The sequence below is a fragment of the Leptodactylus fuscus genome, chromosome 5 (assembly GCF_031893055.1).
Source record: "Leptodactylus fuscus isolate aLepFus1 chromosome 5, aLepFus1.hap2, whole genome shotgun sequence".
NCBI lineage: Eukaryota > Metazoa > Chordata > Amphibia > Anura > Leptodactylidae > Leptodactylus > Leptodactylus fuscus.
Window position 1 is genome coordinate 91,515,029 of NC_134269.1, and position 27,703 is coordinate 91,542,731.

Sequence of the window (27,703 nt, forward strand, 5' to 3'; positions counted from 1 at the left end):
GGACACTGAAATGTGTAAATGATACCTCCATTTTGTTTAAATTCCTGTGAAACACTAAAAGGGTTAAGAAACTTCCTAAATGCTGTTTTAAATTATTTCAGGAGTGCAGTTTTGAGAATGGGGTGATTTATAGGAGTTTATATTGCAGAGGTCTTTCAAAGCCCCTTAAGGGCAGAGATATGGTAAATTATATTTATGTATAATTTGGATAGTATGACTCTCTATATGAAAAGCATGCAATTTCAGAGTTTGAAAACTGCATTTTTTTTTTCAAAACATGGCGGGTAAGATAAGATAATCCTTTAATAATCCTACAATGGGGAAGTTTCAGTGATACAGTTTCATGGATGGTACAGTAGTATATAACAAGAGAGAAACACATACAAGCACATGGCAGATGGAGAAATACTAGGAATCATAGCAACTAAAAAGAAAAAAACACAGACACACTGCAGGATCATTTAGTTCTCTGTGCGGAGTGATGTTGATAATACAGCCCGACCGTGGTTGGAGGACACGAGGAGGGGGTCACAGCATGTAGATATAACAGGCAGAAATGTTTTTTTGCAGAGGTGGGGGACATATGCAGCTATCATGATAACATGTGGTAGTTCCTTTGGTAGGTAGTGAGATGTCATGCTCACAGCTGATAATTCGGTATCTTGTATCAGCACTATTGTTCCTTAACCACAAAAAATGCCCCAAATGTCCTTCATCACAAGCCCTCCTCCTTTCTTCTTACCACTGTATTCTACTGCCCAAAGAAGTCTGAAGCTATCCAGGTAGACAGGGTGCTGCTCTCTCGCCAAGCTTCCATAACTCCTGGGGTAGGTGGGTGATGGTAGGTTCCCAGGCTGTAACAGAGTCCCACGTGTCCACAGTAAAAGAAAGAAATACCAGTCGGCTGTAGGCATCTTAACACATCAGCAATAGACAGCAAAATCATCTCCTTGAAAGAAGAAGTCCGCATTTCCATGCAGGTTTCTCCTTCAGCTTTGTCTGCCTCATGGTGACCATGCTGTCCTTAGTTCGTGGGGAGATGGTAACAGGCACATGTCCCTACAGGAAATTCCAGCTGATCAGGTCTTGAGTCTTGTCCATGCTTTAACAATAGAAACAAAAGGAAAAAAATACTCCACAAGGTCTTCCATTCGATTTATAGTTGCTAATTCACAGTGCTAGGTTGCTTGAGTAGAGGATTCTTGAAGATACAGACAAAAAGAGTGAAAAGGAAAGATAAAGGTTGCCCTCAGCTTGGAGCTCTGTATCGAGGCTGCCACTCATGCGGCGCCATCTTGGAAGTGAATGCTGGATCTTTAAACATTACGGCTGCTCTGAAGCAAAACCACAGCCATCATGTCTTCGCTGTATTGCACAGTGGAGACATGGAGCTAACGAGTAGCTTTCAATAGAAACTAATGAAAGACAGGCCTGGGAGCCTTCAGAAGGCTCCCGGCTGTCATGATAAGAGGACGCCAGCCCCGCAGCTTGCTCCTGGTACCGGCAATCCCTGGCAAAATTGTGGCACCACCACTAAAATAGCGTCTCGGTCAGCTTTGACCAAGGCACCAGAGGGATTACTGCCTGCAATCAGTTTGGGCACAGATCGCGGGCATTAGCGCCAGCAGTCAGTTTAAGATCCCATTCATTTCAATGGGTTTTTAAAGCAAACCACCCATATCTGTTTGCAGCCTCTCCAGTGTGAAACCGGTATTTTTGCAGTTGGACATGCAGGACTTTGTGTCCATGAAAAAAAAAAAAAAAGGTTTCACGGCGGAGAGGCTGCGTACGTGGACACCAGCGGTTTGCTTTAAAAACCCATTGAAAAGAATGGGTTTTTAAACTGACTGCCAGCAAGCCATCCCCAAGCAGTTTTTCCTGGTATTTAGGTAAAATCACGGGGGACAGGTACAAGGCGCAAGTGTGAACACCGTATAAATGGGGATGAGCTGCAGTAGAAAGCCAAGCAGCTCTACAATATTTGGTGCTTTGTTTTTGGTAGGAAGTGAAGAGGTGACAGAGCTTCAAACAGCTGATCGGTGGGGAAGCCAGGTTTCAAAGCCCATAAATCTGGTATTGATAACTTATCAAGGACAGGATATCAATATTTTAGTTTTGTAAAATCCCTTTAATAATCGTAATAAAGCAGATCATTTTTATTCACTGACAGCAAGCAAAAAAATGTTGAAAATGGCAAATAATTGAAACACAAAAGTGTAAGAGAAGGAGACGCTTTCTTGTTGCCCAAGGCAGGTAATTACAGGTAGTCCCTGGCATTTAGCATTAAATACTACTGACCTGTTCCCCACCAAACCATAGCATTTTATTCATAATTATACCCTCCACATGCACATTGCTGAATGATTACCCCACCACTAATGTGTAGGTATTGCCACACAGTAAAAATCTATTCTTGTGTGATGGATACCATTTGCATTCCAATTGATACACTAAAAGGCAAGTGCTAAGTAACAGCTTGTAGTTGACTATTTCTAATTAGGACCAGCAGAAAACTGTGAATTCAAGTTTGGACTATAGGATACTAAGATATAAGACACATACAGTACTTTAGTGACAAATATGGACGCAACCCACCATTCATGGTAGCCAATACAGTGGGGCAAAAAAGTATTTAGTCAGTCACCAATAGTGCAAGTTCCACCACTTAAAAAGATGAGAGGCGTCTGTAATTTACATCATAGGTAGACCTCAACTATGAGAGACAAAATGAGAAAACAAATCCAGAAAATCACATTGTCTGCTTTTGTAAGAATTTATGTGCACATTATGATGGAAAATAAGTATTTGGTCAGTAACTAAATTTCATCTCAATACTTTGTTATATATCCTTTGTTGGCAATGACAGAGGTCAAACGTTTTCTGTAAGTCTTCACAAGGTTGGCACACACTGTTGTTGGTATGTTGGCCTATTCCTCCATGCAGATCTCCTCTAGAGCAGTGATGTTTTGGGGCTGTCGCTTGGCAACACGGACTTTCAACTCCCTCCAAAAGTTTTCTATAGGGTTGAGATCTGGAGACTGGCTAGGCCACCCAAGGACCTTGAAATGCTTCTTACAAAGCCACTCCTTCGTTGTCCTGGCGGTGTGCTTTGGATCATTGTCATGTTGAAAGACCCAGCCACGTTTCATCTTCAATGCCCTTGCTGATGGAAGGAGGTTTGCACTTAAAATCTCACGATACATGGCCCCATTCATTCTTTCATGTACCCGGATCAGTTGTCCTGGCCCCGTTGCAGAGAAACAGCCCCAAAGCATGATGTTTCCACCCCCATGCTTTACAGTAGGTATGGTGTTTGATGGATGCAACTCGGTATTCTTTTTCCTCCAAACACGAAAAGTTGTGTTTCTACCAAACAGTTCCAGTTTGGTTTCATCAGACCATAGGACATTCTCCCAAAACTCTTCTGGACCATCCAAATGCTCTCTAGCAAACTTCAGACAGACCCGGACATGTACTGGCTTAAGCAGTGGGACACGTCTGGCACTGCAGGATCTGAGTCCCTGGAGGTGTAGTGTGTTACTGATGGTAGGCTTTGTTACATTGGTCCCAGCTCTCTGCAGTTCATTCACTAGGTCCCCCCGCGTGGTTCTGGGATTTTTGCTCACCGTTCTTGTGATCATTTTGACCCCACGGGGTGAGATTTTGCGTGGAGCCCCAGATCGAGGGAGATTATCAGTGGTCTTGTATGTCTTCCATTTTCTAATTATTGCTCCCACAGTTGATTTCTTCAATCCAAGCTGGTTGCCTATTGCAGATTCAGTCTTCCCAGCCTGGTGCAGGGCTACAATTTTGTTTCTGGTGTCCTTTGACAGCTCTTTGGTCTTCACCATAGTGGAGTTTGGAGTCTGACTGTTTGAGGGTGTGCACAGGTGTCTTTTTATACTGATAAGTTTAAACAGGTGCCATTACTACAGGTAATGAGTGGAGGAAAGAGGAGACTCTTAAAGAAGAAGTTACAGGTCTGTGAGAGCCAGAAATCTCGATTGTTTGTAGGTGACCAAATACTTATTTTCCACCATAATTTGCAAAAAAATTCTTACAAAATCAGACAATGTGATTTTCTGGATTTGTTTTTTCATTTTGTCTCTCATAGTTGAGGTCTACCTATGATGTAAATTACAGACGCCTCATCTTTTTAAGTGGTGGAACTTGCACTATTGGTGACTGACTAAATACTTTTTTGCCCCACTGTACATACACTTTATAGATGTGGATTCATCAAATTTACCTGCAAAATAATGTAGGCATTGGCTACTGTTGGTAAACATGCTTTGTCTGCATGCACCTGCCAGAGTATTTGGGCATACCCTCAGTCAACATGCACATAACAGAGTATGAAGTCTGTCAGGGGCTCTGATACTCCTTTCCGATGCAATAATTGTAGAGCAGGACTTATACTATTCCATGATATTGGACCAGAACAGGATGGAATACCCCATATAAATAAATAAAGTACAAAAAGCACTCGGATGACAAAAAAAAATAATAGCCCCAGTCCTTCTCCCCACCCTGCCACTTGCACAACGCCTAAGTATATTCACATGTCAGATTTGTTGCAGAAATTTCTGAAAAATATGTTCCATTCATCTGAATGGGCTTGCTTCTGCAGTGTGTGTGTATTTTTAACCTCACTAGGGTTAATGGGACAATGACAGACATTTTGTTAACAAATCTGCAATGTGTAAATATTCCTTAATACAGGCTGTAACTCTGGATAGGTACAAGATAAGTAATGCAATGTATTTGCAAGGTTACTCAATGTACTATGTAAATTATATACATTTCAGATTTCTTGTTCACAGCTACTTTTACTTTTTCCCTTCTCTATAATTCCTCTTATTTCTACAAATATGTAAGTTTCTTTCTATATATCCCTTACCCTGTATGAGTGGAATAGTTCAATTGCTCGGACAACATCAAATTTTCTTGCCATTAGAAACTTTACAGCAACATCCCAGGAGAGAGGGGGTACTGAGTGAAAGGAAGTCCAGGCATTCATCTCCTGCAGGAACCGCTGAGTGGCCTGGGAAAAAAGCATGGGTAAGTAAAAATATCCCAGACAGGGGAGTAACAGAGCACAATAAGGTAAACAATGCTGGGAAATACAAGCAGAAATAGTGAAAATGTGAGGGGAAAAAAAAGTATGTTGCTTGTATACGCTCCTTGCTGAGTACCATATTACACTTGCCGCCTACAGCCTCTTCATAAATCAACCGTGCCTTGCGCCTGTCGGGGGCTTTATTAAAACTAACTTATGATACATCAGCCTTAATAAATCTACCTCAACAAATAATATAGATTAACCAGACATCAATATCTCATATACAAGCTGATAAAATATCTGCTGTAACTTGACCTCAAAGTCACAAATTTCTGTCTCATGTGGAAAAACTGGCCTAGAAAACAAGTGAAGACACTGTCCTTATCAGCCAACCACAACTTCAGCTTTTATTTTTGCAGATCTTGTCTGAATATTACAGAATAGAGATGAGTGAATAGTATTTGACAAATAGTTTTGAATACCTTCTCTCCCATAGGAATGCATGTAAGTGGCCGAACACCAAGGGGTTAAGCGCCGGCCGCTAACACGCATTCCTATGGGAGTGAAGTATTCGATTCTACTATTCGCTCAACACTATAAGTGATTAGATTAGTCGTTCTGGGATACAGCTCTGGTTCTGGTCTGCGTTAGTTTTTGTACATAAGGTTTAATAGTAGGAGAACTGAGTCACTCCTTGTATAGATTGGTTAACCGGTTAAGGACCGCTGGCCGTAAAATTACGGCCAGTGATCCTGGTACCTAAAGACCGGCCGATTGTAAAAATACGGCCGGTCTTTAGACTCCATTTTAGAGGGGATCGCGCGTCCCCCCGGCGACAGTCCCGCCCCCACTACCGGCGCGGGACTTGGTGAACATGCCGGGGACCGATCTGATTGGTCCCCGGTCATGTGATCGCTGTGACAGCAAGTCACAGCGATCCGTTCTATTTACAGTAGTGACGGCTGCTTCTAAGTCTCCTCCTTCTCCTCTTCTTCTTACACTTAGTTTCTTTTGTGAGGAGAAGAGAAGAAGAAGCGATATCTTAGAGCAGCAGCTGTCACAAAGCACTATACTTTGTTTCCACTGCCCAAAAACCCATCGATCACCCCATCCACTGCCCCAAAACCCCTAATTCCCACCCCATATCACCTTATACATAGATCATATATATATATATAAAAAAATAAATATATATATATATCTCTGTATATCAGATCTAGATAGGGAGATATATCTATATATATATACCCGCCATATAGGTATATATATATATATATCTGTCCCCTGTATAGCGCTAACATATTCTGCGGCGCTTTACAGCCACTGTGCCAGAGGGCTCGCAGTAATCAGCTCTCTAGCTAAATACATATATATATATCTACCGTATAAAATATATATATATATATATATATATATATATATACCCGCCATATAGGTATATATATATATCTGTCCCCTGTATAGCGCTAACATATTCTGTGGCGCTTTACAGACATTGTCAGCCAAAGTGTCAAAGAGGGCTCGCAGTAATCAGCTCTCTAGCTAAATACATATATATATATATCTACCGTATAAAATATATATATATATATATATATATACCCGCCATATAGGTATATATATATATCTGTCCCCTGTATAGTGCTAACATATTCTGTGGCGCTTTACAGACATTGTCAGCCAAAGTGTCAAAGAGGGCTCGCAGTAATCAGCTCTCTAGCTAAATACATATATATATATCTACCGTATAAAATATAGATATATATATATATATATATATACCCGCCATATAGGTATATATATATATATCTGTCCCCTGTATAGCGCTAACATATTCTGTGGCGCTTTACAGACATTGTCAGCCAAAGTGTCAAAGAGGGCTCGCAGTAATCAGCTCTCTAGCTAAATACATATATATATATATCTACCGTATAAAATATATATATATATATATATATACCCGCCATATAGGTATATATATATATCTGTCCCCTGTATAGTGCTAACATATTCTGTGGCGCTTTACAGACATTGTCAGCCAAAGTGTCAAAGAGGGCTCGCAGTAATCAGCTCTCTAGCTAAATACATATATATATATCTACCGTATAAAATATAGATATATATATATATATATATATATATATATATATATATATATACCCGCCATATAGGTATATATATATATCTGTCCCCTGTATAGCGATTATGGCGAGGAGGTTTTATACTAGTGAGGAGGCATACGCCATTCTTTGGTCAGATGCATCAGATGCGTCTGACACTGAAACATTTGCAGACAATGAAAATGACAATATAAGTGTCAATTCCGATGTGTCTTCAGGGGACGTTCTCCCTGATGACATTGACTCTTCAGATGGTGAAGGTGCAGGAACTAGCAGTGCGGCAGCACACAGTGACACTTTCCCACTAATTGATGTGCGTTCCCTCCAGTGGGCACCTGCTCCATCTTTTGCCCCTAGAGTCCACCCATTTACTGCATCTCCTGGCATAACAGTGGATGATTCCCAATTTACCCACATGAATTATTTTAGTTTATTCATAAGCGACGACCTCCTCAATGAAATTGTCCTTCAAACGAATTTATATGCCACCCAGTACATAACCCAAAAACCTTCCTCTGCCCATGCCAAAGATTGGACACCCACAGATCTAGTGGAAATGAAAAAATTTTGGGGCCTCACCCTAAATATGGGTATTGTAAAAAAGCCCTCAATCAGATCATATTGGTCAAAAAGTCCCGCACAGTCAACCCCAATATATTCGGCAGTCATGTCCAGGCTTCGCTATGAGCGAATAATGAGGTTCCTTCACTTCAGTGATAATTCACAGGCCCCCCCAAGTAATGATCCAAACCGTGATCGGTTATTCAAACTGAGACCCCTCATAAATTATTTGAACCACTCCTTTTTACAACATTACACCCCAGAGCAAAACGTCAGTGTGGACGAATCCCTCCTTAGTTTTCACGGCAGACTGAGCTTTCGCCAATATCTCCCTTCCAAACGGGCAAGATATGGCATAAAGCTATATAAGCTTTGCGAAAGCAGTTCTGGCTACACCGCCGCCTTCAGAATATATGAGGGACGAGATAAAAAAATTAATTCCCCAGGATGCCCCCCAAATTTTCCCATCAGTAGTAAAATAGTGGTGGAGATAATGCAGCCCCTGCTACACAAAGGGTACCACTTGTATTGTGACAACTTCTATTCAGGTGTGGCCCTATTTAGACACTTGCATTGTGCAAGCACAGGAGCATGTGGAACCATGCGCAAAAACCGAATTGGTTTTCCGCAGCAGCTAGTGGGGAAGGGCATACAAAAGGGGGAGTCCTGTTCTTATTCTTGTGAGGAGCTGTTGGCGGTGAAATACAGAGATCGGAGAGATGTCTATTTGTTGAGCACAATACACCCCACAGGAACAGTGGCAGTGAGGGAAAGAGGGGCCACAGCAGACAAGCATAAGCCAATAAGTGTGTCCGAGTATAACAAACACATGGGGGGGGTGGATTTAAGTGATCAAATCTTACAGCCCTATTTGATAAAAAGGAAAACCAAAACCTGGTACAAAAAAGTGGCCATCTACCTAATACAAATTGGAATTCACAATGCCTTTTTACTTTATAAAAAGAAGGGAGGCACCGACAAATATCTGGATTTCCAGGAAAAAATAATTCACAACCTCCTTTTTGACCCTCAGGACCCCATAGAGAACCCCCAGTCTGAAAATGTCAAACGACTAACTGAAAGGCATTTTATCAGTCTAATTCCCTCCACAACAACACGAGCTAACGTGCAAAAAAAATGCCGTGTCTGCGCCAAAAATGGGCGACGCAGAGATACCCGTTACTTTTGTCCCTCATGCCCCTCACAACCAGGCCTGTGTATTTCTTGTTTTGAGAGATACCACACTGTTGTTCATTATTAGAGCTCTTCCCCAGAAAATATTCCACTTCTAATTTTGTGGTTGCCACCAAGCCCCATTTTTTGCATAAACCTGCAAATTCCTATTGTTATAAACTCTAAATTCCCTAAATTATACCCCTAGATGAATACATTGGGGAACAAAAATACTAATAACATTTTTTGCATCTTTTTCAACATTTCACAAAAAATCTGGATACTCTAAGAAGATGCTAAAGCACTTATTGAATGCCTGCAAACTATTCTAGCAAAATCTGGCCTACAAAATCCAATTAGCGCTCCATCCGTTCTGAGAGCGACCGTGTGCCCGTACATTCGGGTACCAGCACATATGGGGTATTGTCACGTTCGGGAGAAATTGGGTAACAAAATGTGGGGTGCAATTTCTCCTTTAACCCCTTTTGGAAATGCAAAATTTGGGGTAAAGCAACATTTTATAGCAAAAAATGTCATTTTCCCATTTGCTGGGCCAATTCTGTGAAACAACTGTAGGGTCAAAGTGCTCAATATACCCCTTGATAAATTCCTTGAAGGGTCTAGTTTCCAAAATGGGGTGATATTTTGGGGGTTTCCACTGTTTTGGCACTTTGGGGGCTCTGCAAAAGGGACATGATGCCTGCAAACTATTCTAGCAAAATCTGGCCTACAAAATCCAATTAGCGCTCCATCCGTTCGTACATTAGATTACCAGCACATATGGGGTATTGTCACGTTCGGGATGAATTGGGTAACAAAATGTGGGGTGCAATTTCTCCTTTAACCCCTTGTGGAAATGCAAAATTTGGGGTTAAAACAACATTTTATAGCAAAAAATGTCATTTTCCAATTTGCTGGGCCAATTCTGTGAAACTCCTGTAGGGTCAAAGTGCTCACTATACCCCTTGATAAATTCCTTGAGGGGTCTAGTTTCCAAAATGGGGTCATTTTGGGGGGGTTTCCACTGTTCTGGCACTTCAAGGGCTCTCCAAATGCAACATGGTGCCTGAAAGATATTCCAGCTAAATTTGCCCGCCAAAATCCCAACAGCGCTCTTTCTGCTCTGGACCTTACAGTGTACCCATACATCACTTTACAGCCACATGTGGGGCATTTCTGTAGTTGGGGGAAAATGCGTAACAAATTGTGGGGTGCATTTTCTCCTTTAACCCCTTGTGGAAATGCAAAATTTTGGGTTAAAGCAACATTTTATAGCAAAAAATGTAATTTTCCAATTTGCTGGGCCAATTCTGTGAAACTCCTGTAGGGTCAAAGTGCTCACTATACCCCTTGATAAATTCCTTGAAGGGTCTAGTTTCCAAAATGGGGTCACATTTTGGGGGTTTCCACTATTTTGGCACCTTGGGAGCTCTGCAAATGGGACATGGTGCCTGCAAACTATTTTACCAAAATCTGGCCTACAAAATCCAATTAGCGCTCCATCTGTTCTGAGAGCGACCGTGTGCCCGTACATTAGGGTAACAGCACATATGTGGTATTGTCGTGTTCGGGAGAAATTGTGTAACAAAATATGGGGTGCAGTTTCTCCTTTAACCCCTTGTAAAGATGAAAAATTTGGGGCTACAGTAACATTTTATTACGAAAAAAGTAATTTTTCATTTTCACGTCTCAATGGTAAAAAAATCTGTGAGACACCTGTAGGGTCAAAGAGCTCACTATACCCCTTGATAAATTCCTTGAAGGGTCTAGTTTCCAAAATGGGGTCACATTTTGGGGGTTTCCACTATTTTGGCACCTTGGGAGCTCTGCAAATGGGACATGGTGCCTGCAAACTATTTTATCAAAATCTGGCCTACAAAATCCAATTAGCGCTCCATCTGTTCTGAGAGCGACCGTGTGCCCGTACATTAGGGTAACAGCACATATGTGGTATTGTCGTGTTCGGGAGAAATTGTGTAACAAAATATGGGGTGCAGTTTCTCCTTTAACCCCTTGTAAAGATGAAAAATTTGGGGCTACAGTAACATTTTATTACAAAAAAAGTAATTTTTCATTTTCACGTCTCAATGGTAAAAAAATCTGTGAGACACCTGTAGGGTCAAAGAGCTCACTATACCCCTTGATAAATTCCTTGAAGGGTCTAGTTTCCAAAATGGGGTCACATTTTGGGGGTTTCCACTATTTTGGCACCTTGGGAGCTCTGCAAATGGGACATGGTGCCTGCAAACTATTTTATCAAAATCTGGCCTACAAAATCCAATTAGCGCTCCATCTGTTCTGAGAGCGACCGTGTGCCCGTACATTAGGGTACCAGCACATATGGGGTATTGTCGTGTTCGGGAGAAATTGTGTAACAAAATATGGGGTGCAGTTTCTCCTTTAACCCCTTGTAAAGATGAAAAATTTAGGGCTACAGTAACATTTTATTACAAAAAAAGTAATTTTTCATTTTCACGTCTCAATGGTAAAAAAATCTGTGAGACACCTGTAGGGTCAAAGAGCTCACTATACCCCTTGATAAATTCCTTGAAGGGTCTAGTTTCCAAAATGGGGTCACATTTTGGGGGTTTCCACTATTTTGGCACCTTGGGAGCTCTGCAAATGGGACATGGTGCCTGCAAACTATTTTATCAAAATCTGGTCTACAAAATCCAATTAGCGCTCCATCCGTTCTGAGAGCGACCGTGTGCCCGTACATTAGGGTAACAGCACATATGTGGTATTGTCGTGTTCGGGAGAAATTGTGCAACAAAATGTGGGGTGCATTTCCACTTTTAACCCTTAGTAAATGTGTAAATTCTAGGGCTAAATGAATATATTAGTGATAGAAATTGAAAAATGTAAATTTGACCTCCATTTTGTTTTAATTGCTGTGAAATGCTGAAAGGGTTAAAAAACTTTCTACCTGCTGTTTTGGATTCTTTCAGGAGTGCAGTTTTTAGAATGGGGTGACTTATGGGGGGTTTTATTACAGAGGCCTTTCAAGTTCCCTTCTGAACTGAACTGGTCCCTTGAAAATTGTGTTTTGGAAATATTCTTGAAAATTTGGAAAATTACTGCTTGACTTGTAAGCCTTATAATATCTGAAAAAATTTAAAGAGTGATTAAAATTTGATTGCAACATAAATGAAAGACATGGTTAATTAGATTTATGAAAAAATTTGGTTGGTATGACTCTCTATTTGGAAGACTTGCAATTTCAAAGTTTGAAAACTGCATTTTTTTCGAAATTTTCGCCAAATTTCATATTTTTTAAATAGTAAAATTAGTAAAATAGTAGTAAAATAGTAAATTAGTAAAATAGTAAATTAGTAAAATAGTAAATTAGTAAAATAGTAAAATAGTAAATTTTGGTCGGTATGTTATGTCTTTGATTAGACATAACATACCGACCAAAATTTACTATTGACATGAAGTACAATGTGTTACGAAAAAACAATTTCAGAATCACTTGTCTATGTTAAAGCGTCTCAAAGTTATTGCCATTTAAAGTGACACATGTCAGTTTTGAAAAAAAAGGCCTGGTCTTTAACATACTTTTGGGTCTGGTCCTTAACCGGTTAATATGCAATGTGTGGAAAAAGGCAAAATAATTCACTCATTCCTTTTTACGACATACATTCATCCACATATAGCAGGGAAAAAATGCCGCAGAAAATCTTCATTTTCCAAAACATTTTTGGAAAACTCACCATTTTAGTTGCAGAATTGCAGGCATTTTTCCTTGAGATTTAAGAGGGAAAAAAAACCCAGAAAAAGTGCAACAAGTTTTTGCTGCATTTTTTTCCACATTTTTTCGCTACGTGGGGTCTGAAGCTAGGCTCCCACTAGTGTTGTCCTAAGGGGGCATTCACACGGAGGAAGTTGGCGTTGATTCTGGCACAGTAACTCACTGAAAAAAAAGACTCCCATTGACTTGGTTCCGCACGGAAAACGGAACACATTGCAATCAATGGGAATCTTTTTTCAGCGCTGATTCTGCAGTGAGTTATCATGCCAGAATCAGCGCCAACTTCCTCCGTGTGAATGCCCCCTTTAACTGTTGTTAGGGTCCGTTGGAGGACCAGAACAGCAGATTGGTGAACCACTACAACAGCACACATGCAGAGCCCCATGGACCCCATTAACTATTAGGGCTAGTTCACACGTGGGCAAAGGGGAGTTTTTTGACAGCGGATTTCGCTTCAAAATCAGCCCCTTTACAATGGAACCCTATGTGAACAGCTAGCTTTTTTTTCCGCTAGCTTTTTTTAAGCTAGCAGAAAAAAGAAGCGACATGACCTTTCTTCAGGCGTTTTCCGCCTGAAGAAAGCAATAGAAGTGAATGGGAGGCAAAAACCGCGCGTTTTTTTTAGCCCATTCACTTTTATGGGAGGAGAAAACAGCCTGGCTTTTTTTGGAAGCGGTTTTTACAAAAAAAAAAGCTCCAAAAAAAGCTTGGCAAGGTCAAAAAAAAGCTTCCTAATTAGGAAGCGTTTTTTTTCAGGACCAAAATAAGCCAGGAGGTTTTTACGTGTGAACTAGCCCTTAAACTGAAACCATTGGACAATGTTGTGCTAGCCGGCGGCTATGAATGAATTGTATTTGTAGCACATGGGCCACACAAGGATGTTACCCGTGAGGTTCCCCGTGCATCGGCCATAATACCACGGCCACTTTCATTGAATGAATATTTGCCACGGAAGCAGGGCCACAAAATCAGACAGGAATAGGACCTGTTCCATATTTTGTGGCCTGGAATGTGACCATGTTATATGTAGTCATGTGTACAAATGAATGGGTCAGTGTGATATGTGAGAAAAACATAGATGGTACACTGGCCAGACATACTGTCGTCTGCAAGGGGGCTAATAAAAAAAAGGCCAGTATATATCTACAGAATTATATACATTTCCATATACTAGCTTTCTTTAGCTTTCTATTGCTGGTCTATTTGTTTAGAGTCATGCACAGTGACAGGACATCTATATTCCCAACTATCTTTAAGCAAATCTGCAGCAAAATCCCCATGTCTTAGACCCCATACACACGGCCGATTGTGCATCTGAGTTGGCCCTGATTTTCAGCAGATTGCAGTTGGAGGATACACTGAGCGACATCCTGAGAGCATTCTGTTATAGACTTACCTCTAAGGGGGCTTCCGATAAGCACTGTAGGATAGGACTTACTCTATTTTCATCAGAAATCACTTTGACATGAGCATGAAGCCTTACATGCAGAAGTTTATACAGATTTAAATGCGAATTTGAAAGACAGTTGTAGCCCAAGCCTTACAGCTCAGTAAACTGGTACATTATGGAGACGTCTTCCACTTAAAATATCTCTTGTCCTAATATTATTATAGGACATTGCACATTACAGAACCGCTTGCTGTGACCACTGTAAGACAGACTGGTTTTCAGGTTATAGATGCTCACAATAGAGACGAGTTTGTCAGGTAACACCATTAAGCTCTGCTATATCTACAATACATAAAATAAAGACATAGAACATTACCTGCTCCTCCTCTTGTGTCAATGCTTGTGCCATGCCTTCAATCTGTCCTCCACTTCACAGCTGCTACTATAGGCTGTGGTTCCTGGGAGGCCTATAAAATTGACTAGGCCTCTATGACAAACCTTCACGCTGGAGGCAAATGGAGGAAGCTGAGGATTTATGGTTGAGCTACGGTTGGCAACCTGCTTGAGAAACTAATGCAGGAAGGCTCATGCAGAAGATTTAATATGAACGGGACATTTTCCTAACAGGGGTGAGGGGAAAAGGAAGCAGTCATAAAAACAGTGAGCTCCAGAACAAATCCACAGGCACCCTCTAGTGGCCGCCATCATCTCTGCAAGGCAAGGAGAAGCTTCACGTTTAACTCCTTCATCACCACCTTCTTTACACTATAGCAGGCCCTCCATACGCGTACACTCCAATACTATAGTGCCCAGCAAATAGGACCTCTGCCAGAATTAGCCTCATTCAGTCTGACGGAAATAATTAATAAACTGGGAACCATTGAATTAGAACAATTTTATTAAGTTTAAAGCCTAAGCCAAAATGGTTGCACATGCCAATTAACCCTCCAACACATGAATACCGTTTCTAGCTTTCCTCCTCTATAATGTCATTAGCTTGATAAATTTCTATAGTGTCGGAACTCACACAATGTCTGACTCCGTTAATATTGGTTTTATGTTCTGTGAAATCTTTGCACGGTCATCTTAGACATACACTAGCTGGCTATAGGTGAATAATTGTAATGTGTAAGATGTGCTGTACCGCTGTAAAGATACGATCCTTACCTTTTCTCGTACATAATTACCAATGCAGAACACTAACTAAAGCATTGATGCCTCCCAACTTTGAGAGGACAGAAAGAGGGACAAAAGGTAAATTTAGTTCCACCCACTTCGAAATTGACTCTGCCCGTTCCCATCCGTTTCTCTTTGTGCTCCCCACACAGTGTAATGCTACTACAGTCACCCTAATATTATATGCCCCCAAATTATAATTTTCTCCTCAAATTGACCCCACAGTATAAAGTCTCTCTCCTGGTGCACCCACCAGTTTAAACTGGGGGCAACTTGAGAGAGACATTAAACTGTGGGGTTAGCTGATGGGGCACATTAAACTGGGGCTACTGGAGGGGGACATTAAACCATGGGCGCAGCTGGAGGGGAACATTTAAATTTGGGACAACTAGAGGGGGACATTGATGGACTTGATGATGCCTATTTAATGTTGCTTGTTCGAAATGCATTAAATAGGTAGGCCTCTTTTAGACCAATATTTAGAGACAAATGTTATTGTTTGTATAACAAAAAAAAAATGGTATAGTTTTCCTCTATACTTTCTATATCAATTTCAAACAGTTTTCTAGATCTCTTACCTCTGTTGGATGAAATTCCGACCATGGTCATGTGATGTACAGCCTATGGTCATGTGATGCACAGCTAGTTATAATCACAGTACAGTAATTAGACATCTACCTGGTAACGAGCTGTGCACCTGTGTGTCCATCACATGACCATGAACTACATGATTATGGTCAGAATTTTATCTACGGGAAGTAACAGAATGAATGGTAGCAAGAAGAGATCTAGAAAACCGTGACAAATAGATGCGAAAAGTATATTGAAGATTGTATAACTTTTTTTTTTTTTTTTTTAAGAAATAACAATTGTCTCTCAATATTGGTCTGAAAGTGGGCAACCCATTTAACTTTACGGTACAGGATGTTGTACCATGTGACAAAATATCTTGTCACATCTACGTGACATGTACGATTAGGTTAGATCTACATGCTCACGCAAACAATATATGGCCAAAGATCATCATATAACCCTGCAACTTCTTCAAAGATGTGGGTAAATGGAGCTGCGACTGACAGTCACGAACTGCTGGGGTTTTTTTTTGCTTTTTTTTGAGAGTAGAAGTCACAGCCACAGTGCCCTTGGTGTTGCAATGTAACTCCATTCTCTTATATTAGTAAAGGGGTTGCAGGGCAACAGTGTAATCTCTCAATGTGCAACAAGAGTCACAGCAAAAGGTACCGCGTAGCCCTAGCCGTACAGTTTTTACCACATGCATCTCACTGAACAAGTGCCTTACAGCATGTAGTTCTGTAGTGACTTTTTCCAAAGACATACTGATAGGAAATTTAGATTCGAGCCCTATATGGGACAGTGACCAACAATGTCTGTAAAGCGCTGTGGAATATGTTAGTGCTATAGAAGTAAGAGAAATAAATATGGTCAAAGATCTGTGAAAACATCACATTGGTGTGGTCTGCAAGTTTAGACCACTGTTGATTCCAAAATGATAGTGCTGAATATATCTGTGGCACTGCTCACAAATTTTTGTTGCAAAGGGCATTTCAGATCAACCATGTAAAAAAAAAAAAAAAAAAAAAAAAAGTGTCCGAATTTACTAAGAGCAGCTACAGAGGTTTAAGTGTTCTTAAGAGCCCCTATTCATATTAGTAAACTAGATGGAGTCTGAGATCGCATCATCTTTTCATAGGCTTCTGTGTTGCACATGTAACCCGGACTTTGTATAAGATAAGTTACTACCGGACTACATGCTGTTGGGCAATTATTCAGTGTGTAGAGATGCATGTGAGACTAAGAGGGTGAAGTTATACACAAATGTACAGTAAAATGTATGTGGAATAGATGCATACTGCACATCATTAAGACATGCATATCACACAGTAAAATCTGATGTGAAAAATATCCACCACGTCTCGTCCTACTAATAAAATACATAATACAATGTTTTGACAATATATTTTTATTAAAAAAAATATCAGAAAAGATATAGTTTATAAATGTGCACAACTATACATTAGTAGTAGTAGCTGATACAAAGGAACAGGAAAATAATTCCCAATGTGATCCAGTGTTAAGTGAATTCCAACACAAAAATGTGGATTCCTTTCTGGAAAGTCAGTACCAACAGTCTGCTACACACTCTTATTAAGATGAAGGTATTGTCGACAGATGTTCCAATTCATAACGTCCACCCTCAGCTGCTCCTTTCCCATCTTTTTTGTGTTCAAGAATCTGCCGCATTTGCTCTTGTGCATACGCTGGCTTTTCTGTGAGGGGACTGGGTGGGGCAGGAAATCCTAGAATTTCAGGTGCCATATAAGGACGTAACCACCCAACCAGCGGAGTACTACCTGGAGTATAGTGTGTATGTTTGTGGTAAAATAGCAGGCCATCCACCTAGAAATACAAAGTACACAGATAAATTCAGAAGTCTTCATATAAAGTAAAATTTATAAGGATCAAAAGACACAACTCTCAATTTCTTCTTCCTTCAGCCCCGTCCACTGCATAGCGGTGGTTCCAGTGAACTGCAACGCTGCTTGTTATCCTTTAGCAGCTTCCAAACCTCGGAGGCTGCTGCACCAGCTTATATGTGTGAGGCCGGAAAACCACTTTAATTTAATTCACTAGGTTATGATAAGATATATGATGAATTTGTCACAAAATTCTCAAAAAACGAGAGCTATGATTGTAGCCAGAAGTCAACAGACTTCTCCTCAAGCGGAGCTCAGGATGATTGAACAAGCTAGGTGTCAAGTGGCTCTTAGAGCTGTCAAAGCACTGGAGCAGGCGGATCATCAACGCCAAAAACAAGCTCATTATATGGCGTCCCTGCAAGCTGCTGAGATGCCAGAACAATCACAGTCAGGGCGTGACGAACAAGTTCAGCGGCAGGCCAGCTTGAGAGCTGGCGAAACGCCGAAGCAGGCGAATCATCAATGGTAGCAATTTGCTGAATATATGTGGATCATCAACGCCAACAACAAAAAGACAAAGTCACGGGCAGAAGCTAAATATTTTATATGGCAGAGGGGTCAGGGCCTAGTAGTGACTAATACCACTGCACTGCCAATGCCTTGGATGAGATTGTATTTTATTGTAATTTTTGAGTTAAACATTTCCAATACATACAGATTAAGCAGTTCTTTTGTTCACTTGTACAAACTATATTCTCAAGTGCTGGTTAGTACTTTGCCATTTTTAACTCTCTCTCCCCAGCTTGTTCGACCCCTTATATATGTTGGTGGAGTGATTCCAAAAAAGACATGTGCATACTATACCTTGTAGGGATAGGTTTGTACAAGAACACTTTGAATGGATTCCAGAGAGCAGGGGAAATTCTGTAGGCCAACAAACTTGAACTGCATGAAAATTATTATTAGAATTAATTTAAAAAAACCAACAATGATAGACACTTAAACATATATAGGTTTTTTCACTACTGTTCAGTTCAGTGGTCACAAACCTTTAATTACACTGTTAGAACAACATTTCACTAGAAAATAATAGGGCAGAATATGTTTGTGAAAATATAATTGCTGCATTGTAGCAATGTATATGAGCAAGCAATAATACCAAACATGACGTGAAAGTGGAGAAAATGTAAATACTCTTAAAACATGCATAGTGAAGTTTATGTTAGGGGGCATTCACGCTACTATTGAATGTCTGTTCTAATAGCGTTCATTACAAAAAATAAAAAACAGACTAACAGATGCCTCTCATAATGGACATTGATGGATTTTAATGTGTCCATTTTTTTTTTTAACTCATCCATTTAATGTGTCTGTTTTCATACTGTCTGATATTTGTCTTTTTTTATGCTTCTGTTTTCTGAGCATGCACAGAAAAATAAAACCTGACAGTAATAACAGACAGTATAACGGCCCGTACATTAGCCATAGACATTAATTTTAAATAATAATGGATGCTTGCCGTCTATTATATTGAAAGGACAAAAGTCCTGCACCCCTGGTTTTTATGTCCCTGGAAAAAAAACGTGATGGATATGGTGTAAACGGACAACTGATTCTGGCACAGCTGAAATATTTTCTCTATCCCCCACTGTTCCCGAGCAATCAATGCTGTTAGTTTTGGTGTCTGATGTGCTATTAAGGCTCTGTACCATCAGGAGGACAGGCAAAGGGTGCCTCTGATTGGAGCTCTGAATCACATGACAAAATTGGCTGTGCTTGTTGCTCAGGAAAGGTTGGCGCTAGAGAAAATAATCCAACAGTGCTGGAACCAGTGGAGCAAAGCCTATTAACAGATGCTAATAACTCAAATTGGTGGAGGTGGTGAAAGGTTCTCTTTGCTATCTGCATTTTCTACAACCATTACAGAAACAGACATGAGGGCACAATGCCACAAGAAAGTTTGGCATCCAGTGATGTACCTTTTTTTCTCTTTAAGCAATTATTGAGGGAGACATTATAGCTGCCAGCTAATAAAATCAGGGCTCCTAGCCAATGTTTGGGGGCCACTGCTGTAATCATTATTCTCATTCCACAGGATATATATCCTTGCACTGACATTGCACAGGATGTTACTTACTGGGTTGACCTTGGAAATATTACTCAACTTATCTTCTTCCTGCAGTTTGGACTGGAGCCAGTAAAAGCGAAAGTCAGTCTGCGAAAGGAGAACAAGTTTAAAACCCCAATATTTACCTTCAAGGTTTCCTTATATATCTTAGTCACAAGCATGTAATATTTTTCAGGCATGCTAGACAATCAGCTAATGTCAGGAATGGACTCGATAACTGGAAATTTGCCAATGTGATTTATTCAATTTTCACTGAAGTTGTATACAGGCTCTCATAGAAAAAAATGGCTTCCAGCTACTGCTTGAATTGGCAAGTCAGTCTTCCAGTCACATGACCAGCCAGGCGACCCATTTGGCAGCAGGATAATGTAAAGTATGTGCTAAGTGAATGATATCACTATCCATTACATACCAGTATGCCCTGTACTAGGGTTACTGAAACTGATTAAAATCTTAAGTCTTTCCTTTTTTTTTTTTTTTTTTTTTTTTTTTTTTTTTTATGTAAATTGTGAGCCCCATATTGGACTCACAATGTACATTTTTCCCTATTAGTATGTCTTTGGAGTATGGGAGGAAATCCACACAAACACGGGGAGAACATACAAACACCTTGTAGATGTTTGTCTATGGCAGGATTCGAACCCAGGACTCCAGCACTACAAGTTTGCAGTACTAACCACTGAGCCACCATGTTGCCCCTGTCTTTCCTCCATCTTATGCGGTACATGTAGTACAAAGAAGCCATGCAAGAAATGATATTAGGGCAACACAGTTTATCATATATGTTCTTCAGAGTCATCCTTGGTAATTGAAAATGAAAACATTATTATAATTCAGTAATCAATATCCATAATAGGGGTGCACAAACTCTTCTGGGCACACAGTGAAGATGTGTTTTTGATTTAAAGTGATAAATTCTGGACCCTTTCCTCACAATCATGTCTGTGAACACTTACTTGGCAGTCATACACTGGGTGTCCTCTCCAACACATGACATCCAACACGTAGTAAGTTCGAGACTCCTCATTATATATACAGTCTAGAATAGTGTAGTCTGCAATAGATAAAACAAAAGGTAATTAAACTCCCATAATATAGAAATATAGATTTTCTTTATTTGTGAAGCTGCATTCTGGTCAATTCTCCAGAAGGGATGAAAGTAATTTATTGTTTTGCTGGTGCTTTTCAATCTTACAACCTACTATGGTCTGTATCTTATATTTATGTACACTATGGACTGTTATACACATACTGTACATGGTATAGGGCTAGATCTAAGGACAACCACTAGGGTCAGGTCATCTGTTCAGATAAAGGAAATGTGATATGGCTAAGAAGAATGTATTAAATTAATTTTCCCATATTGATATTTCTTAATGATTTTAGTAAAAGTTCCCCTTCTCTGAGAGTTTGAGATTAATACAAATAGATGCAGAAATGATAAAAAAAAAAACCCCAGATTGAACCATACTATGGTAGTAATGTGATTTTTATTTGCTTTTATTTGCTTATAATTCATGATAGGTAGACCCTCAAAGTGAGTGATCTTACAATATATGCCCCCAAAAGTCAAATCAACATTGCACAAAGGTAATGAAATAAGTGAGAAATAATATTTTCTTAAGAACTAAAAACATGTTTTTATGACAACTAGACTTACCTTTACCACTGGCACTATTATGCCGGTTTCCTCCTGGTAATAGTGATGGAAACCTGTTCACGCAATACCCACTTTTTGTATAGGCTGCAGTAGAACCCTAGTTTTGAGTGGATGAAAGTAAATTTTAATGAATGCAAATTATATTAATAAATGCCACATGCAAAAGTACCAGACACTGTAAAACGACAAAAGGTAATCACGCACAATTGTCACCATGTAGACATGCTTAAAGGGAGTCTCCTACCAGAATCCAGCCCCGCACATAGACAGGTTAGGGTCACTTGAATAAAACAGTGTTAACTCTTGTGAATCAGTGCCTCTTACCCCTCCCTTCTGGGTTCTGGCTACAGGCTCCCTTTAAAGTGCACCTAATTTTCAACTCTGTATAAATTTGGCCATTACATGATATATATTTTAACATCTTTCTCTGCTGGCTCTCTAATTTTTAGATGGTTTACAGTTTCCTATGATGCATACATTTCCCACAGCAAGTAGTAGAGGTATTACATTGGATATTATAGTAAAGTGCTGACTTGTATTGATGTGAAAAAAAATTAAATCATAAAGTGAACAAGTGCATCTTTACTTCTACATGGAACTTGGGCACATAAAGAGGAAATGTAACCACACAAAGACAATATAAAAAGTCTATAATCTATGCTTTAAATTATATGCAATCATGTGTATGAGCATGTTATTATTGTACCATATGGGTAGCAAAGTGATTATACAGGAGCTGAAGAATTGCACAAATAGCAAAAAAAAATTTTTTAAAACTTATACAAAACATAATGCATCTCACCCGAGAAGCAACAACCAAAGAACGTTTTCCTGTAGGGCAGACCACAAGCAGCCAAAGATCAGCTAGGTCTGGAGGAATTTCTATTAGCCATTCAGAAAGCATAATCTGGAGACATAAATGCATAAAAGTATAAGAGTTAGTCATTAAAATAGAGATACTAATATTACGAAAGATGCCAATTTAAACTGTCCATTGGGAATGGAATTAAATATAGTATATACAACCCTAAGAAGGTACTGCTTCCTCTTAAGAGCAATACAGGAGAAGCAGTAGTGTGAGATGCTCCATTACACTTCAGACTGCTGGTATTGCTGCATGAATAAAGCAGATGGAAGCATCACCAGCGTTTCCCACCCACTCAATTCAGAAATAGAACAATGACTAGGAAATTTTTTTATTTTATTTTTTTAAACCAACATAAGCATGCACATTCTTTTTTTTTTTATTATACATTACCTGGTTAGCATAATGTCGAGGTAATTTTTTGCAAGGCTCCACATCCATGTCCTCAGAGTCCTCTACGTCATCTTTGTGTTTTCCATCATCATCTTTCTCTTCATCTTGGTCTGTCCAATCCCCAGCTGCAAGCCGACGGGCATGGTTTATATAGTCTAATCGCTTCCTGTCAATGCAAACTCAATTGTAAGGGGTTTTCAAAGATTAATAAATGCAGAGCACAATTTAGGTGACTATCAGAGAGTTTATGTCAGTAGCAGATCAGTAAAACACAAGTTTATTTGCATGGAACATTATGGATGCATAGAATCCAATGCGTTAAAGCACTTAGGGGGAACCTGTCAGCAGGTTTTGGGACACAACAACACTAGAACATCCTTATTTGCCAGTAATTTAGTGTCCCAAAACTGCCTGTGCCAAGTCTGTCCACTAGGAGGGTGTTTGGATAAAAATTTTAATAGACTCCAGAAGATTGGCCTGATGTTCTAAATCACTAATGCTCCCAGACACACAGGAGTACTGTGGCCTCCTTTACCAACAGATAAAGCCTTTAAAGGGATTGTCTGAGACTATGATATTGAGCTCCACTCCCTCTTCTCAGTTCAGTGACATCACATCTGTTGGTCTTTTGGCCATGCTGCAGCTCAGTTTCATTGAAATAAATGGGGCTGAGCTGCAATACCAACCACAGCCAATATACAATGCAGGGTGCACTGCTTGCCCAGTAGTGAAGACACCACAGCAATGAATATCGAAGTCTGAGACCACCCTTTAATACTTATACTGCACATGCAATTCCCCAATGAATCTGATGTCAGTAAACTTTGGCTTTACCATGCATTCGCCCACACTGACTAACCAGAGTTGAGTCTGATGAGAACATTGCATCCTCAGAAAACATAAAACGTGCCCACATTACAGTGTAGAAAAGCCACAACTGCAGGTTTGCATATGGCAGACTTGTTATAGAAATTTCTGCAACTGTAAATGGGGTTGTTTCTGTAAATTCAAATGATGGAGACACAAATGTCTGTAACAAATCTGCCACATGAGACATATCCTTATAGTGCATGCCAGTCACAGGTGCCCACAGTACAGATTGGTATAACTAAGTGATCATTCTAAAATATGTGTAGAAATCCTCTTTATATGCCAGTCCACAGAGTCACCTCTGTATAAGCTAGGACACTGTGCACCTTACATACAAGCCACAGAGTCCACACTGGCAAAGTGCCCCAGTTGTACCTTCACTACTAATGCTGGAAGGACGAGCTGCGCAGATGTAGATAGTGACCATGTATCCAAAAAAAGGCATAAAATTTAACTTTTATTAATATATTAGTAAAATGTTATCCCCGGGTATTAGAAAAATAAAATAAATAAACTCACTATATACCCTACACCCTATTGAGTTAGAATTACTGGGTATTAATCCTAAGCGGTGAAAGTTATTGTCTTAATTGTTTTTCACTTGTTTTTTGCTTGTTCACCTTGGGTGAACAAGCGAAAAACAATTAAGACAATAGGGTGTAGGGTATATAGTGAGTTTATTTATTTTATTTTTCTAATACCCGGGGATAACATTTTAATAATATATTAATAAAAGTTAAATTTTATGCCTTTTTTTGGATACACAGTTTGATAATTGGTCGATTCAAGTGGAAGTTTTGGTAGATAGTGACCAGTCACAAGTAACCTACTAGTTCCTCAGAAGTAGCCCGATTACATCACAGGGCCAGTGTTTATTTCAAGCGCAAGCCTTTACTTTTCATTTTATATTATGTAACATGTAAACATTATTGTGCATGTTATGCTCAGATATGTGCTATATAAACTAGATGGAGGATACATTATGTATATAAAGCCTGCAGAAAGTATATTTTATTGTATAATATGTACATGGGATGGGGGCTAGCCTATGGGATTATACGAACATTGCTCAATCATTACAGGAATATATTATTATTATTATTATTATTATTCTTCTTCTTAAGTCAGTTTCATCACTCACAATTTTTGCAGTTCTAGAAGTTTCCTCCTGCGCTCGCTCTGCTCCAGAGAGCTGTATTTGCCTTTATATTGAGCTAATCTTGGATGAGGAGCTGATGTACTATTGAGGTCAGAAGAAACGGCAAAACTTCCTGCAAGGGCCTCTGTAAGGGCATCCATTTTCTGATGTTCATGTATTGTCTGTCAAGAAAACAGGCAGAAGATGAATGGAGGTATATACGGTAATCACTTAAAACATATATAGTGCATATATAGTGGAACTTTATGGCTACACCAATGAACATATAATAGAAATATCTTTCTATGTCCCATACAGTTGATGCAGAAATAAATGGAAAATGCATGTGACGGGTTTTCAGACCTTCAGTACACTCGTTTCTGCTGCATATTCGAAGAGCGCGTCACCCCTTGTAGCAAAAGGATGTCATTTTCTAGATCCTGCTGCAGAAAGGATCTACAAAGTGAGAAGGTGCCTTCTGACCTTTTCTCAAGGTGCTGAGTAAAATATCACAAGATTGGTATTTTGCCAGATAGGCAAGCTATTTTTATTAACAGTCTAAGGATAAGTTCACACAGTTTTTTTTCGGTGAGGGTTTTGAGGCCGTAATCGCCTCAAAACCCTGACCAAAAAGACAGCTCCCTTTGAAATTAAGGGGAGCCGTTCAGGTCTTTTTTCCGGGAGCTGTTTCTTCCGGGTCCCGAAAAAAAGAAGTGAGATGCTCATTCTTCAGGCCGTCTCGCGATTCGGCCTGAAGACACTCCCTCCTCCGGACTAGGCCCATTCATTGGGCCTAATCCGGAGCGGAGTGCGTGTTTGGATGCCGATGCAGTGCACCGGCTTTCAGTCGAGGCTACCCGCCTCAGGTTCCAGACCTGGCTAAATAGGTGCCTATCCAAACTACCACAGCTGAGCAGCCTGAATCAATACACAATTGTCCTGCAACACTGCAATGAGTTTCTGCATGGAAACAGCTAGACCGCATAGGAGAGCCATATGAAAATAAGGCCCCTCTTACAAGGTCAGTATTTGTAAGACAAAAACACAAGTGGATGCAAATCACAGAACAGGTACAAATTTGTTCATTAGACTTTTTCCTAATGCCTTACAAATACCGATGCAAAATAGTGACTGTGTAAATGTGACCGAGCCTTATATTCTCCCCTAGAAGCCACATTCAATGAAGATGTCACTATTTATTATTTTGTTGAACCAGAGAAGCTCCTCTGTAGGATATCAGAAGGATAGAGAAGTACAGTACAATAGTACAGTAAAGACATATATCTTCATTCTCATAAATAATATAAGAGGTGCTCCTCCACTGACTCTGGTGTAGTTGAAAGTGATTCTCTAGCCCCCAATGTTCCTATGAAAACGATAAGATAATCTTCATGGTGAGCCAAGCTTGTTGTATGTGATGCGATTACCTGGAATAAAGATTTTGCATACTGTAAAGTATGTGGAGTGCCGTCCCAATCCCCTTTCTTTACCAAATCCTGCGTCCGGTGGTGCTAATTTCCATGTCAATACAGGCAGATTTTGATACAAATTTTCCTCAAGCAAATCCTGAATATTTGTATGTACCCTTAAAAGGCCACAACTCAAATATCCATAAGCCAGCATCACAGACTGATGACGCTTTACAGTACATGCACACGATCAAGATTATGTGCAAATTTCATTGTGGAAAATCCATATCACACTTATTAGTTATTATTAAAGTAAATAAGAAATTGTATTTATCATGTACACAATGAAGATTTTTTTGACGCATGGTAATCGACCTATGTTGAAAATTTTAAAATCCATAAAATTTTAAATGTATTTCTTTGGCTGGAGTGAATTAAAAAACAACCACCAAAGAAAACCAAACCTTCAAAATTGGCTACAAAATACATGCCAGTTGGTGGCCCAGGACAGTTCGACTCCGGGTACTGTTTACATGCCGTGCTGCTCACTTGCTATAAAAACTGCAGAGTAACCCTATAAACTACAATGGGACAGCACTACCAGTATCTACAGCCTCCATTATAATTTGATTGGCGAGTGGGCAGAATGGCGCCAGGTATGTACACAAAACAATCTTTTTTTTGTTGACCTATCCTGAGGATACACAATAGCCCTCCTGACCAATAGAAAAAGTGTAGTAATTGCAATGGCAAATGTGTATTCAGAATTTTAAAATAGACATTGGTGCCAATGTTCCCAGAAAATGTCAAAGGTGCCCACATGACAGTGTGGAAAAGTCACATTGAAGGGTAGAAATAAAGGCATTTTTGCATATGGCAGACTTGTTACAGAAATTTCTGCAACTGTAAATGTCATTGTTTCTGTGAATTCAGAGGATGGAGATGTAAGTGTCTGTAACAAACTGCCATATGGGACATATCCTTATAGTGCATGCCAGTCACATGTGCCCACAGTACAGTGCATGCCAACTAAAGGGGCCCTCTGAACATACAGTGCATTCCAGTCAAAGGTGCCCACAGTCAGTGCATGAACAATTAAAGGAACCCTCAATATGGTGCATGCCATCCACAGGTGCCCACAGGACAGTGCATGCCAGTCACAGGTGCCCACAATACAGTGCATGCCATCCACAGGTGCCCACAATACAGTGCATGCCAACAAAAGGGACCCTTAGTACAGTGCATGCCATCCACAGGTGCCAACAATACAGTGCACACCAACAAAAGGGACTCTCAGTACAGTTCATGCCAACTCCAGGTACCCACGAGTCCAGATTGGTATCACTATGTGAGGACTCTAAAACATGCGTGGAAATTCTCTTTCTCTTCCAGCCACAGAGTCACAAGTGTATCTGTATAAGCCATAGCATTGTGCACTTTACATACCAGCCAAAGAATCCACACTAGCAAAGTGCCCCAGTCGTGACTTCACCACTGATGCCGGGCGGGCAGACGAACTGCGCAAGCGTAGATCCCGGGACCAGTCACAAGCTACTCGTCCAGATCTGT

The 27,703-nt window shown here is 40.0% G+C and overlaps 2 protein-coding genes across 2 annotated transcripts in view; both read right to left on the reverse strand.

The window, feature by feature from the left end:
- The window catches only part of PTPN9 (protein tyrosine phosphatase non-receptor type 9), a 30,797-nt gene extending 16,062 nt beyond the window's left edge, over positions 1 to 14,735 (reverse strand). The window contains exons 1-2 of the mRNA XM_075273692.1: positions 14,434 to 14,735; positions 4,901 to 5,044 (exon numbers count right to left, since the gene is read on the reverse strand). Of these exons, the coding sequence (XP_075129793.1) occupies positions 4,901 to 5,044; positions 14,434 to 14,466 (177 nt within the window). The 5' untranslated portion in view covers positions 14,467 to 14,735. The remainder of the gene's footprint in view (positions 1 to 4,900; positions 5,045 to 14,433) is intronic.
- Positions 14,736 to 17,313: 2,578 nt separating this feature from the next.
- On the reverse strand, positions 17,314 to 27,670 carry SNUPN (snurportin 1). The gene is made up of 9 exons (XM_075273730.1): positions 27,581 to 27,670; positions 24,729 to 24,907; positions 22,718 to 22,883; positions 22,262 to 22,366; positions 21,460 to 21,556; positions 20,756 to 20,853; positions 19,809 to 19,886; positions 18,536 to 18,616; positions 17,314 to 17,651 (listed from the first exon to the last, which is right to left on the reverse strand). The coding sequence occupies exons 2-9, from the start codon at positions 24,884 to 24,886 to the stop codon at positions 17,400 to 17,402; spliced, it is 1,035 nt and encodes a 344-aa protein (XP_075129831.1). The 5' UTR covers positions 24,887 to 24,907; positions 27,581 to 27,670; the 3' UTR covers positions 17,314 to 17,399.
- Positions 27,671 to 27,703: the final 33 nt, after the last annotated feature.

Coding starts and splice junctions, on each gene's coding strand:
- SNUPN (XM_075273730.1), bottom strand. CDS start 24,886: ATGGATGCCCTTACAGAGGCCCTTGCAGGAAGTTTTGCCGTTTCTTCT. Junction 22,367..22,717: donor CTCGACATTATGCTAACCAG/GTAATGTATAAT, acceptor TTATGTCTCCAG/ATTATGCTTTCTGAATGGCT. Junction 19,887..20,755: donor ACCCAGTGTATGACTGCCAA/GTAAGTGTTCAC, acceptor CTCCTTTCGCAG/ACTGACTTTCGCTTTTACTG.